Here is a 13,615-nt window from a genome sequence, read left to right as displayed (position 1 = left end):
GACAAGAAGCAGCAAGCTTATATTGGGAAAGGGTGAGCTAAGTTAGGCATTTGAAGTCTTTGTAACTGAAAGGATAAAATTATCCCTTGTGTAGATTGCCTGTAAAGTTTGTGAAAGCCTCTTGTATTTGGAAAGTTTTTAGGACAGATGAGACAAACATCTGTCAGGAGCTATTCAAGTTGAACCAATCGTGTTAAGGCAAGGAATGGATGAGAGACCTCTTGAGGACTCTTCAAGGTTGGTTTTTCTTTTTTTGTTTTTTTTTTTTTTTTTTTTTATGATTCTATAAAATAAATATTCCTGACACTTTCAGAGGAAGTATTTAAACTGAATAAGAGTCAGCTATGAGCCACTGTATTTGTGTGTGACTACACAATACCTTTGCTCTGTGCATAAGTGTTTCTGAAAAACTCTTGTATTAGCTTTTGGCTATGTAACTGATTTTTCTGCTGTAGGACTGCTTTCCATCAGACAGTTTTATCTTGTAAATATTGATGCAGAGAGGAAATCTGACAGCAGTTTGCTATTGATTTTAACTGTATTTACACAAATGAGTGTATGTACCTATGTATGCTTAGGTGCTTTGCTTTTCCTTTGCCATTGGAGCGCATGATTTTTAATAATGTGTTCTGAACTGGTTGGGTAGCAGGGAAGAAAGAGTGTGTTGAATCAGGATGATAAATTTCACTGGAAACCTAATAGGTTTCAGCCAGTTGTTCTAAGAGCTGTAGAGTAACTGCCCTTAAATACTTGACCTTTGTGAATGTACGCTTACATTTAACCTCATACCAAAATGTCAGCCTAGGGAACAGGTTAAGTGGCTCTTGATCTTCATTTTATTTATTGCCTTTAAATTGCAAAGGCTTTGTGTTTGAGAATACATGTAGACAGATAAACCCATCTTTGAATAAAAGCCAAGGAAGGGCTTGGGTAGAGAATCAGCATCTAGTGACCAACTTATTGTTGTGTACTCATTTATTTTAAGCTTCATCCCATTGAGCTTGATGATTATGTGCTAAAAAGTGAAGAGGAAGAACTGGCAGGTGAGGTCACCTTTCTGAAAAGGGAGACACAAGAATTATCCTGTATATTTTACCCAGATGATTGTCAGCTTATGGCTTGCTATACTGCTAAGGGTCTCTTGCAGTGATGCCTTGAAAAATCATCCCCTGCCTCCTTTATTTAAGTTTTTTTTTTTTTAAATTTTGATACTTGGCCATGCTGCCAGAGGTTTTATGTTGCTGAGGCAATGCAAAGCAGCTGCAAAATTGCCTGAAATATACTGGGACATGTATTGTGCTGAATGTTGTACTACATGCAGGGAAAGAGAGAAATGCTGAGATTATCTAATTAGAATCATAGAATCATAGAACAGTTAGGGTTGGAAAGGACCTTAAGATCATCTAGTTCCAATCCCCCTGCCATAGCAGGGAAACTTCACACGAAACTGTCCTGGGTTCAGCAGTAGCAGTCATTTTTCTCCTTCTTGGTAGCTGGTGCAGTGCTGTGTTTTGACTTTCAGCTCGGGAACAGAGCTGATAGCGATGTTTGGGTTTGGTCAAGGACTTTGTGAGCCTCATGCTCTGCCAGGGAGGAGGGGAAGCCAGGAGGAAGCAGACAGGACACCTGACCCAGACTGACCAAAGAGGTATTCCATACCACAGCACGTCATGCCCAGGAGGTAACTGGGAGTTACCCAGAAGGGGTGGTAGACTGCAGGGTTGGAGGAGGTATCAGTCGGTGCCTGGTTCTGTTGGGAGGGGCGAGTTATCGGTTGGCTGATGGTGAGGTGATGTATTCTCTTCCCTTGTTATTCCTTTATCATTGTTATTATTGGTGGTAGCAGTAGTGATTTGTGTTATACCTTAGTTACTGGACTGTTCTTATCTCAACCTGTGGGAGTTGCATTCTTTTCAATTTTCCTCTCCGTCCCTCCGGTCATAGGGGGAGGAAAAGAAGGGGGGGAGTGACTGAACGAGTTACCTGACTAGTTAAACCATGACAAAAACCATCTCACCCAACCTGGCCTTGAACACCACCAGGGATGGAGCATTCACAATGTCGCTGGGCAACCTATTCCAGTGCCTCACCACCCTAACAGGAAAGAATTTCCTCCTTACATCCAATCTAAACTTCCCCTGTTTAAGTTTTAACCCCTTACCCCTTGTCCTGTCACTACAGTCCCTAATGAAGAGTTCCTCCCCAGCATCCCTATAGGCCCCCTTCAGATACTGGAAGGCTGCTATGAGGTCCCCACGCAGCCTTCTCTTCTCCAGGCTGAACAGCCCCAACTTTCTCAGCCTGTCTTCATCCGGGAGGTGCTCCAGTCCCCTGATCATCCTCGTGGCCCTTCTCTGGACTTGTTCCAACAGTTCCATGTCCTTCATATGTTGAGGACACCAGAACTGTACACAATACTCCAGGTGAGGTCTCACAAGAGCAGAGTAGAGAGGCAGGGTCACCTCCTTTGGCCTGCTGGTCACACTCCTTTTGATGCAGCCCAGGATACGGTTGGTTCTCAGGGCTGCAAGCACACACTGAAGCCGGCTCATGTTCATTTTCTCATCAACCAACACCCCCAAGTCCTTCTCCGCAGGGCTGCTCTGAATCTCTTCTCTGCCCAACCTGTAGCTGTGCCTGGGATTGCTCCGACCCAGGTGTAGGACCTTGCACTTGGCATGGTTAAGCTTCATGAGGTTGGCATCAGCCCACCTCACAAGCATGTCAAGGTCCCTCTGGATGGCATTCCTTCCCTCCAGCTTATCGACTGAACCACACAGCTTGGTGTCATCGGCAAACTTGCTGAGGGCGCACTCAATCCCACTGTCCAAGTCAGCGACAAAGATGTTGAACAAGGCCGGTCCCAACACCGATCCCTAAGGGACACCACTTGTTACTGGTCTTCAGCCGGACACTGAGCCATTGACCACAACTCTTTGCATGGGGCCATCCAGCCAGTTCTTTATCCACCGAGTGGTCCACCCATCAAATTGATGTCTCTCCAATTTAGAGACAAGCACGTCCTGTGGGACAGTGTCGAACGCTTTGCACAAGTCCAGGTAGATGACATCAACTGCTCTACCCCTGTCCATCAGTTCTGTAGCCCCATCATAGAAGGCCACCAAATTGATCAGGCAGGATTTCCCCTTAGTGAAGCCATGCTGGCTGTCACCAAGCACCTTGTTGTTTTTCATGTGCCTTAGCATGCCTTCCAGGAGAATCTGCTCCAAGATTTTGCCAGGCATAGAGGTGAGACTGACTGGTCTGTAATTCCCTGGGTCATCCATTTTCCCCTTCTTGAAAATGGGGGTTGTATTTCCCTTTTTCCAGTCATCGGGAACTTCACCTGACTGTCATGATTTTTCAAATATGATGGCCAGTGGCTTAGCAACTTCATTCACCAGCTCCTTCAGGACCCGCGAATGGATTTCATCAGGATCCATGGACTAGTGCACGTTCAGGTTCTTAAGACAGTCTCAAACCAGATCCTGTCCAAGGTCTTCATTCTTACAGTCCTTGCGTCTACCTTCCTAGACTTGGGTGGTGTGGTCAGAGCCTTTGCCAGTGAAGACCGAGGCAAAGAAGTCATTCAGAACCTCAGCCTTCTCCAAATCCTGTGTAGCCAGTTCTCCTGAGAGCTTCCTGAGGGGGCCTACATTCTCCCTAGTCTGTTTTCTATTTGCTACGTATCTGTAGAATCCCTTCCTGTTATCCTTAACATCCCTAGCCAAGTTTAATTCTAACTGGGCCTTAGCTTTCCTAACCTGGTCCCTAGCTTCCCAGACAACATCCCTGTACTCTTCCCATGCCACCCGTCCTTGCTTCTACCTTTTATAAGCCTCTTTTTTCCACTGAATTTTCCTCAGGAGCTCCTTATCCATCCAAGGAGGTCTCCTGGCCCTCCTGCTGCACTTCATTCTAGTTGGGATGCAACAATCCTGAGCTTGTAGCAGGTGATTCTTGAATATCAACCAAGAGTCTTGGGCCCCCTGCCTTCTAGGGCTATATCCCATGGAACCTTCCTAAGCATGTTAAAATTCAAACTGTTTTCTGCACATGGGTGAATCCCAAGCATGAATACAGGCTGGGCTGAGACTGAATTGAGAGCAGCCTTGTGAAGGACTTGGGGGTGTTGGTTGATGGAAGCTCAACATGACCCAGCAGTGTGTGCTCACAGCCCAGAAAGCCAGTGTACACTGGGCTGCAGCAAAAAGAGCGTGACCAACAGGTCGAGGGAGGGGATCCTGCCCCTCTACTCTGCCCTCATGAGACCCCACCTGTAGTTCTGCATCCAGCTATGGGGCTGCCAACACAAGAGGGACCTGCTCGAGTAAGTCCAGAGGAGGGCTACAGATAAGATCAGAGGGATGGAGCACCTCTCCTATGAAGACAGGTTGAGAGAGTTGGGCTTGTTCAGCCTGGAGAAGAGAAGGCCCAGGGGAGACTTTAGAGCAGACTTTCCAGTACCTAAAGGAGCCCTACAGGACATCTGGAGAGGGACTTTTTACAAGGGCATGTAAGTACAGGACAAGGAGTAATGACTTGAAACAGAGGGTAGATTTAGATAACATATTAGGAGGAAATTCTTCACTATGAGGGTGGTGAGATGCAGGAACAGGTTGCCCAGAGAAGTTTTGACTTCCCCATCCCTGGAAGCGTTCAAGGCCAGGCTGGATAGGGCTTTGAGAAACCTGGTTGAGTAGAAGGTGTCCCTGTCTGAGGTATGTTTGAACTAGGTGATCTTTAAGGTTCCTTCCAACCAAACTATTCTATGATTCTGTGATTCTTTGATGAAATTAGATGGCATTTGGATATCGTAGTTTAGCTCCATAGGTGGAATTTAACTCTGTTGATTTTATTGAAAGATGTATTCCGCCAAAGTACTTTTGTAGGTCTGAGCCTGAGCTGTAATATTTCTGCAGAGGATAACAAGTTGTTTTTTTTTGATGCGTCCTACCCAAGAAAATGCTGGAGTTTGTTACACATGATTTTGTTTGTTTATTGTGTTTTCTCAGAGCCTATACATAAAGAAACTCTTCTCCACCTTGTGATGAAATTGGGCTTGGTTAAGCTTTCCCAGTTCTTAGCAGCCCAGCCTGGAGGGTCATCAGCATTAGCATTACCTAATGATGATGGAGCAACACCATTAGATTTGGCTTTACAAAATGGACACTCTGAACTTGTAAAGGTCTTCACAAAGTGAGTATAACGGTTTGCCACTTCCCCTAAAAAACTCCTATCAGTTAAGCGATGTTGAGGAGTACTGGTGTTAATGAGAATTGATTATTTTGTGTTGGTTTCTGTTGCTTTTTGCCTTTATTACCATTTTAAGTGGTAAACTATTTGCAATTGAAGGAATTTTATGTTTTGCATCCTTCATTACATTTGCAAGTCAATTAATAGTCAGTTATGTGACAGAGGACCAGCTGCACCATCAGGTACCTTTCCAAGCACTGTTTGTTGTGGCTGAATCCTGACACATTACCAAAAAGTAAGGACACCCATTAAAACACATGTGGACAAATATTTATTTTTATAAATATATGTAAACAGAACCACAGGACCTTACTTTCACAGAAATTCAGCATACTTTGTGACCTGTGTAGAGCTTGGGTATGGATGGATAAGGGATGGATGGGTATCGTATCCATATGGGTGGATAGGCTGCAGCAAACCCAGTGCTGCAGCTATGACTATTTTGCCAGAGAGCTGCCACACTGATAAATGACTTGAAGTAATTTCTGGAACATTTAAATTGTCTGGAGTTTTGTATATATGGACCTGAGGAGCTGTGTGGGGTATATGTGTGTATCTTGGAGTATGAAATGTTCAGCATCAGTTGCCCCTTCTCACTGTTGGCTTTTATTTGTAAATAGAAATATGCAAGAACTGGGTTACATTTTTATTTGGTATGTGGCTCTTTTGGTTCTGGCTCCATGCAGCTTTATACTTTATGTGAGACTTAACCTGTACTTCAGTTTGAGAAAAACCTCTTGAACACTCGTATAGTACATTATGTTCTTGTATGTTATCCTAATGAATGTCTCATTTCTTTGTAACATACAAACAGTGCTGTGCTCTCTTGAGATACTTTATGTTCTTCACAGTTGTGGGATAAAAAACCTGCTAGCTGCCAGTTGTGTCCTACTGCTATACATGGCAAGGTTAACACGAAAAGGTACTATTGCTAATTTAGGAGAAATAGGTGTTGTCAAGGCTTGCTTTTGTGGCTTATTTTACTAATGAGTAACCATCTAGTGCTGACAATTATTTCCTGCTGATGGCTAGAAGGAGCTGTGTGTTCTTAGGCCTGAACAGAGTAACTGGTAAGTATTGTTTGCCCAGCTGTGTTTTTGGTGGGTGTTTCAGATTTTCTGCCTCTATTTTTTGCAGCAGGTACATTGAGATGCTGTTGGGATGTGTCAAAGACGAGACAGAACCTTGCTGTGGCTGTGCTTTCATTCTACCTGTGCGCAGAGCATCTGCTTTGGTTTAAATTGTATGTTGTTCCAGTTTCCAGGGCAGTCACTCGCTTGACATTTCAAGAGCGGAGATCAGTGAGGGTGCTTGTGTGCAGTTTATTCATTCATCAGGAGCTCTGACACTGACATTTAGCCACACCACACAGCACTTGCTGGAGTCAGACATTAAGCTCTTCAGAAAATACTTCTGGGACAGACCTCTTCTTTACCAGGTAAATACCTGTGTAGCTCAGGGGATTGTCCAGAGATTTTATTCAGTAATTTCCAACTATAGACTGTTTAGGCAGGATTTGTTTTTCTTGAGTAGCCTATCAGTTTAAGCTGCCTCTGTCACTAATGGCCCGCGTAATCACAGGATTACTGTTGTGGGCTTCTACTTTGCGTAAGTGTAGCACACTGTGTGTGTGAAGTTGGAGGATAAGAGCTGTTGAGCACTTTATCAAAGCCTCCTTTACCTCCCAGGTTGTTTGTGAATCAGTGTGGACTCTACAGTGAACCTTTCCTGCAATCTGTATGTCTTTAATTGCATTGCCATTGTATTCACGTTGGTACTTTGAAATATATAATTTAATTCTGTTCTTTTGTCTGGTAGTGTAATGCCTGGAAGCCTTTATCAAGAGCCAACCCCACTGTATCATTTACAGCAGAAATACAGAGTGCAGGCTTTTGCTACAGAGTTTACTTATGGCTTAGAAGGTCTTATTTTACTGTAAGGTGTCTAGAGCACTGCTGTGGTATTCTTCAGGATGCCTCTCAATTTCTGTGAAGTAAAGAGGAAAACACTTGAAATCACATGAGCTTTTTTAATAACAGTGCAGGTGCTCACTTATGGTTTTAGATTGATAATACATGACTATATAAAATTAGTGAAATAAAACCGCACTAAAAATAGGCTTTTTTTTTTTTCCTGGTCTTAAAATCTTTTACTTTCCATGCTTAAGTTATGCTTTCATACTTGGATGCTGATTTTCCTTGGGTTGTCTTTATTGCATTCTGTATGCTTTGGTTGGTTTTGTTTTAGCTTAGAGTGTGATCCATGTGTTACCTTTAACACAAAAACTTAAGGTGTGATGTATTGTATAGACCTTATGTGTAATCTTGTGTATCTACACTGCCAAGATTTTGATTTGTTCAAATACAAAGAAGTTCTTCGGTGTTTGTAGCTTGCAGAATACCTGCCGTTTGTGTGTAGCTTTTCCATGGAAACAATACTAAACTCAATAGCAAACCCAAGACTGTAATAAAGAATGCATTGTTATTTGTATCATTGACTCTTTCTTGCACTCATCAAATCCTTGTTCTTTTTTCAGTCTTTGAAATAGCAAGAGAAAGTGTGGTGTGGTAGATGTTTGCAGGGCTCTCAGAGACAAAGATTGTTTAAAGGCTTCAAAATTCTTTTCTTGGTGTTTTCAGGAAAAAAGCTACTACCTTTCACGCGTGGGTTTGCCTTTTGCTTATTCCTCTACTTGCAGCAGTCTAGATCCTCCATTGTGGAGACCTGTCCAGTGTTAATATCACACTATTTTTAATAAAGCAGAAATAAGCCAGAATAATTGGGAATATCACATGGTTTAGTTCATTTCCCATAATCAGAGATCATCCTGAAGTGATGATATGTGGGGGGATGATCAAAGTGTCACGTTTAGACTGGGGGGATGATCAAAGTGTCACGTTTAGTCTATGTGTTACGTGCAAAGGGTAAGGTAAAATTATTTTTTTTCTTGGACTTGCAGCCCTTACTTGGATCCAAAGCATAAGATAGCATTAGAAATTTCATGATACATAGTCTTTTTAAAATAGAGGTAGAATTTATTGCTGTACTTGAGTATTCAGCAGCAGACTAAGACTGTACATCTAGTTTATTGTATCTTGAGACTGCACAAATGACCACATTGCTATTTTAGGCTTGCGTCAGACATGGACTAAAGAGAAGGGATTTGTCTCAGTTATGGTGGCATGCAGCACTGTATTTGTATGCGTCAGTGCATGACCTAGGGATCAGCACAAACTGTTTTTGCATTTATTCATGCAAAAAAATCCCAATCTTTCTCAAATACGTTTTTTAGTCCCTGCTCTGTGGGTTCTTAGTCCCTTAACCAATCCTTACAAGTCTAAAGAGTAATGGAAAAGTTAAACAACTTGTCAGTAAGATAGTTACCCATACGGGAGCCATGCTCTCACTGGAGACCTGCAGGGGCTCTGCAGTTTAAAAAGTGTAGACCCACAGGTTTTGTGGCTGTGCTAGGCAATACAGAGGAGAGATTTTTGGAGATGATGAGGAAGAGTGTGGAATTGCTTGAGCTCTGTGGAACCTCCTTGGGACAGAAACTGCAGTGGTGGTAGCAGCACCCATCAGTGAGGTTGCATGGTTCATCATGCACCTCTAGCAAAGCCCTAAGCAGCATGTGGAGGTGATCCATTTGACTGTCTCTGTTGCTGGAGACAGCACAGTCAGTGCAGGGGAGAGGCACTCTGTGAGAGGAAAAGAAATCCGGGAGTAATGGACACATGTGAAATAGTGTCAGGGTATTAAACAAAAATAAAAAAGGCCGAACCAGGATAATCATCCAAAATGATCAAGATGACTTATGATAGTGTCAGTTATTTTGTTGCCTGGCGGTGGGCAGACCTAGTTGCCCTGGAAGCAGTTGATTTATTTCTGCCTGGCAGGTACAGGAGTAGGAAGCTGTCTGACACACAAACAGAGGAGCAGTGAAAAATGTAATTATCCCCACTGAGGTGGGGGTTATAGCTCACTTGACTGCTTTCAAATCAGTTTGGCTGCAATATTCTGCCTAGAGTCATCCTTCACTTTCATACTCAGGTTACCATGCCTCTTTTGCATTTGTTGCTCTGGTAGATGGCAAATACACAGCAACCTGACTAGAGGGAAAAAACTAAAAGCAAGCAGAGTTGTAGATGAAACTACTCAAAAGGAGACATTCTCTCCTCCACACCCTTTGCTTATATTCTTTGAAGGTGCTAAAATAAGGCATTAGATCTTAGCCCCCTCTTCCTCTTGAGCAGGAGTCATTAGTCAGTGTGTTTATCTGAGTGAGGGGGTCAGCCCAGCCAGGGGCCACGGATGCAGAGAGGGAGCAGCTCCTGGATTCCGAATGGGTTTACCACGTAGTTAGTGTTTAGTTCTGGTTTAGGTTCTTTGTATTGCCCACCCATCAAAATTTCTTGCTTTATAGAGATGCTCTCAAGGTTAACCAGACTTCTCAACAGAGCTGTTACGCAAAGCTGCTGTGCTGCTGTTATAGAGAAGGAGGTTATAAACAATGCATTGTAAATGTTAAATCTTATCCTTTGGCTTCCTTGTGTATTGTAACCAGGAGGTAATTTCTCATCTGCAATTAAAAATATTTTACCAGTTTCCCTCTTGAGGAATTGCTACTGGTTTCCTTTGGAGGGTAACCGACAAAATACTCTCTGAAATCTCTCTCAGTCATTTTAGTATTGCTTATAACATATTTGTTTGCTAGTCTTTGATACTGTTTTTGAGTTTTCAGATAAATGTCATATACATCAAATACAGTTATTGTAATTTTGATTTTTTTTTTTAATAGAGTATTAATTCAAACCAAGTTGAGATGATGGAAGGTCCAAAAATTGCCTGCACTACAACAAGCCATGCAGAAGGTACAGTTTTTATTCCATAATTTTAATTCCATAATATAGTTTTTATTCCATAATTTGCAGACTTTAAAAGCTTTAGAAAGTTGGCACAAATTCAGATACTGTTTATTTTTTCAGGAAGATCATGTTTCATGACACTAGAAACCTGTAAGTAGAAAACAGTGAAATACACTAAGAGTTGTGTAAATTGTGATACTCCCTACAGAGTGTATCTTTTCCATGTCAGACTAAAATGTGCACAAAATAGTATGTCATTTATAGTGACCAGAAATAAGTCTACTTATTTTAAATGACAGAAAAATGTCAGAAATTTCCAGGAGAGGGCAGTGTTTAACTGAATGAACACTCCAGTTTGCAAAATCCAGTAAAGCCAAACAAGTTGATAAAGATAGGAGCAAAATAACATTTGGTATGAATAGTTTTTGGGATCCAGTCCAGAATTCTTAATGTGGAAAAGTTCCCATTAGACATTCAATATTTTAGTGAGCATTTTACCTCCGTAAGTATTGTGGGATGGTGATGCTTGGTGATGAGAATGCCTTTTCATTACCAAAATATATGCTGGTATGCATTGGACATACAAGCATGTCTTACAGCTAAAAAGAAAACCACAAAAAAAGCATCAGAAGTATGACACTTTGGGCATTTACGTATGATTGTTAGAAACTAATTAAAGGTTTTCATCCATCAGTTGGCCATTTGCTTGTGTGACTGGTGCTGTATATCTGGATAAAGCAACAAGCTGGAAACCGTGAGCTCTGAGAGAGGTTCAGTGTGGCTCAGTGGCGGTGCTGGAGGCAGCCGGTCTGTGAGCACCTGCATAAACTGCTGATAGGACCAGGGACAGACTGAGGAAAAGGACTGCAGTTCCAGGTGGCAACTGCTAGAAACTTTTACATGAATGAATAAAATGGGGACATAGATGTCATGTAGCTCTTGTTTAAACATGTAGGCTGCCTTTTTTAGTTCTGGAAAAGGGAGTTTTATACCCAGTGTTTCCAGCAGCATTCTGCTATTATAAGGGAAATTTATAGAGAAATTATAAGCAGTTGTTAGTAGTTGCAAACTATGCATCTGTTATTTTAAGTGTAAGTGGCAATTTACCATACAAGGTTTGTGAATTAGTTTGCTGATGCAGAGTGCAAACATTGCCTCTGGGTAGTCATCTCCCCAGCATGATCTTTGTGCTCCTCCTCAGGGATAGAAAGTGCATGGCCTGGATTGGTAGCACTATATGTGGCAGTAGCTTGGGCAGTACAACTTATAGGTGATAATTACTTTGGTGTTTTTCACTAAAAGCAGTTTTAATTATGGCCAATTTGGCACAAGCAGGTAATGAACATCAGTGGATATTGGTTGTCCAGAGGGAGAATCACCACTTCAGGACATCTAGTTTCATTTTGGATTCTGATTGTAAAGTTTCTCATCCCCCCTTTACACCAAAGATACTTGACATAGATACTGGCATAGGCATATCTACCTATTTCTGTTTTCAACAGAAGTTACATACTTCTGTGCCTTTATGCATCAGAGTTATCTTGTGAGTGTTTAAAAAAATACCGGTAGTTCAGCAGCAAGAAGCAAAATATGCCATGTTTTGGCAGTATGCAGGACCTGTATACAAACACGCTGTAGTAATCATGCTTGCATGCTTTGCACTCTGTGTTAGGTACTTGTAGACATCAGGAACCTATAACTACTGTTTGTACACTGGTGAGCAGCAATGTTTTTAATCTGCTTGGGTTTTGATATTGTTATTGGTTACCGTGTTTCTATAAATGAGACTTTTTTTTCAATTTATTTTTTTTTTTACCTCTTTCACTAACCACCACCACATCCAGATACTGAAAAATCATGAATGATTGCTACTGGTGGCCAGTAGGCTGTCTTACACTATCCATTTGCCAGCATTTTCAAGACAGAATTAAAATCATTGCTACTAGAAGCAGAAATGATATGAAATGATTGACAGAATACTTTTTACTACATCTCGGTTGCATTCAGTGTATTCCTTTATAAAATGACTGCTAAGCTTAAGACATTAATTTGGCTCATTCATGTCATGAAAGGATCCCCCTCAGATTTTAAAACTGCTGCTATTCCAAGAAGTAGTAAATGCTCACTTCTGGGTGGACCTAGAGTCAAGGTAAATGAACTTTTAAAACACAGTGCTATCAGAAGCCCTGGGCTATTATCGAGTGGAGGTTGCTATAGCATTATGTTGTTTCATGTGAAATGCTGTCATATGAAAGCAGTGGGTCAGTGTAAGATGATGCTACTAGCTTAGCAGTGAATCTCCTATACCAACTTAATTAAATTCAAATACATGGAGTGATACATTATCCAGTAGGGATCCAGAGCAAAAGGTGAAATAGATGTTACTTTGCCTAATTCAGTAGTTTGTGCTTTTTTCTGTTTTCTGACCTTGAAATTCCATGCCAATGAGTTGACTGAATACTCTTAGGTATTGAGCAAACAGCTTTTTATTTCTGAGTATTGTGAGACTGAATAATAATACTAACAACAATAACAATAACATAATAATAATAATAATAATGCCAGTTATATGGCAGTACTGATTTTTTTTTTCCTATTGAAGTTTTTAAAGAAATTTTCTGCAGTTACAGTTATAGGAGAAATAGTCTGTTCCTTATAGCTGAAAAGCAGTGCCTGGAATGCTTTGTTTGATGACACTAGTGAATTTGTGTTCTGTGATTGTTACAATGCAAGGGGAGGTATACATGTGACTACTGCAGAAGGTTAATTAAAGAAGGTGGATTAATTAAAAATGATCAAGATTCTAATCGACAAGGACTCAGTCCTGACTCCTGCCAGCATGAAGTGGCACTACTCGGGTGAGGGACATCAGGCGTACTGGTTGCAGTGGGCCCATAACAGCACCTCAGAACTTGGTCTCTCAGAGACCTGCAGGTTAGGTAGGGTTGCTGAATTGTTGCTGAAGATTGTGTGGTCTCATTAATAGGCAGATATCTTTGAATTGTTTTTCCAAAGATACACTGATGCAGCTCTTTTTTCTAAACTCAAGTATAGACATTGTGCAGTGCCAAGAAAGGACAGAGGTCCCAAACCCCCACATTTCTTGAGACAGTCCCCCAGACCACCCTATACTGGCTGCTGAACCGTACTTAGTTCAACTATTTGCTGCAGCTTGAGAACAGAGGGGGATTCATGTATCTTGGAACAGATGTGAAGCTTGAGTTGGGAGATTCAATATAAAATAAAACATATTTACCAGCATAACTCTGGCTGTATAATTATTATTATTTAAAATATGTTCACTAAAGAATGAGGCTCCTGGAAGCCTGTGATGCTTGTGTTCATTTGCATTCCTATAGCCAGGTAACTCCTGTTTGCTCATTCACAATAGTCCTTGAGGCTGAGTCTGGGCAAAACTTGCGAAGTGCGTTCCTTGTTTTGCACATGCTGTGGTCTTCCCAACAGGCATGGGACAGAACCATTAGAAAAAAACA

At 41.6% G+C, this 13,615-nt stretch overlaps 1 protein-coding gene across 10 annotated transcripts in view; it reads left to right on the top strand.

Annotated features, from left to right (window-relative positions):
* Nucleotides 1–13,615, top strand: part of ARHGEF28 (Rho guanine nucleotide exchange factor 28) — a 117,992-nt gene that overhangs the window by 31,321 nt on the left and 73,056 nt on the right. For all 10 annotated transcript variants that reach the window (XM_062612455.1, XM_062612450.1, XM_062612454.1 and 7 more), the window contains exons 4-6: nucleotides 5,016–5,199; nucleotides 6,514–6,694; nucleotides 10,055–10,127. In XM_062612455.1, coding sequence (XP_062468439.1) covers nucleotides 5,016–5,199; nucleotides 6,514–6,694; nucleotides 10,055–10,127 — 438 coding nt within the window. The remainder of the gene's footprint in view (nucleotides 1–5,015; nucleotides 5,200–6,513; nucleotides 6,695–10,054; nucleotides 10,128–13,615) is intronic.

The sequence above is a fragment of the Pezoporus occidentalis genome, unplaced genomic scaffold (assembly GCF_034315485.1).
Source record: "Pezoporus occidentalis ecotype Australia unplaced genomic scaffold, CSIRO_AGI_Poc_V1 ctg16, whole genome shotgun sequence".
In the NCBI taxonomy this organism is placed as follows: Eukaryota; Metazoa; Chordata; class Aves; order Psittaciformes; family Psittacidae; genus Pezoporus; species Pezoporus occidentalis.
This window is presented reverse-complemented; position numbering and strand designations above follow the sequence as displayed.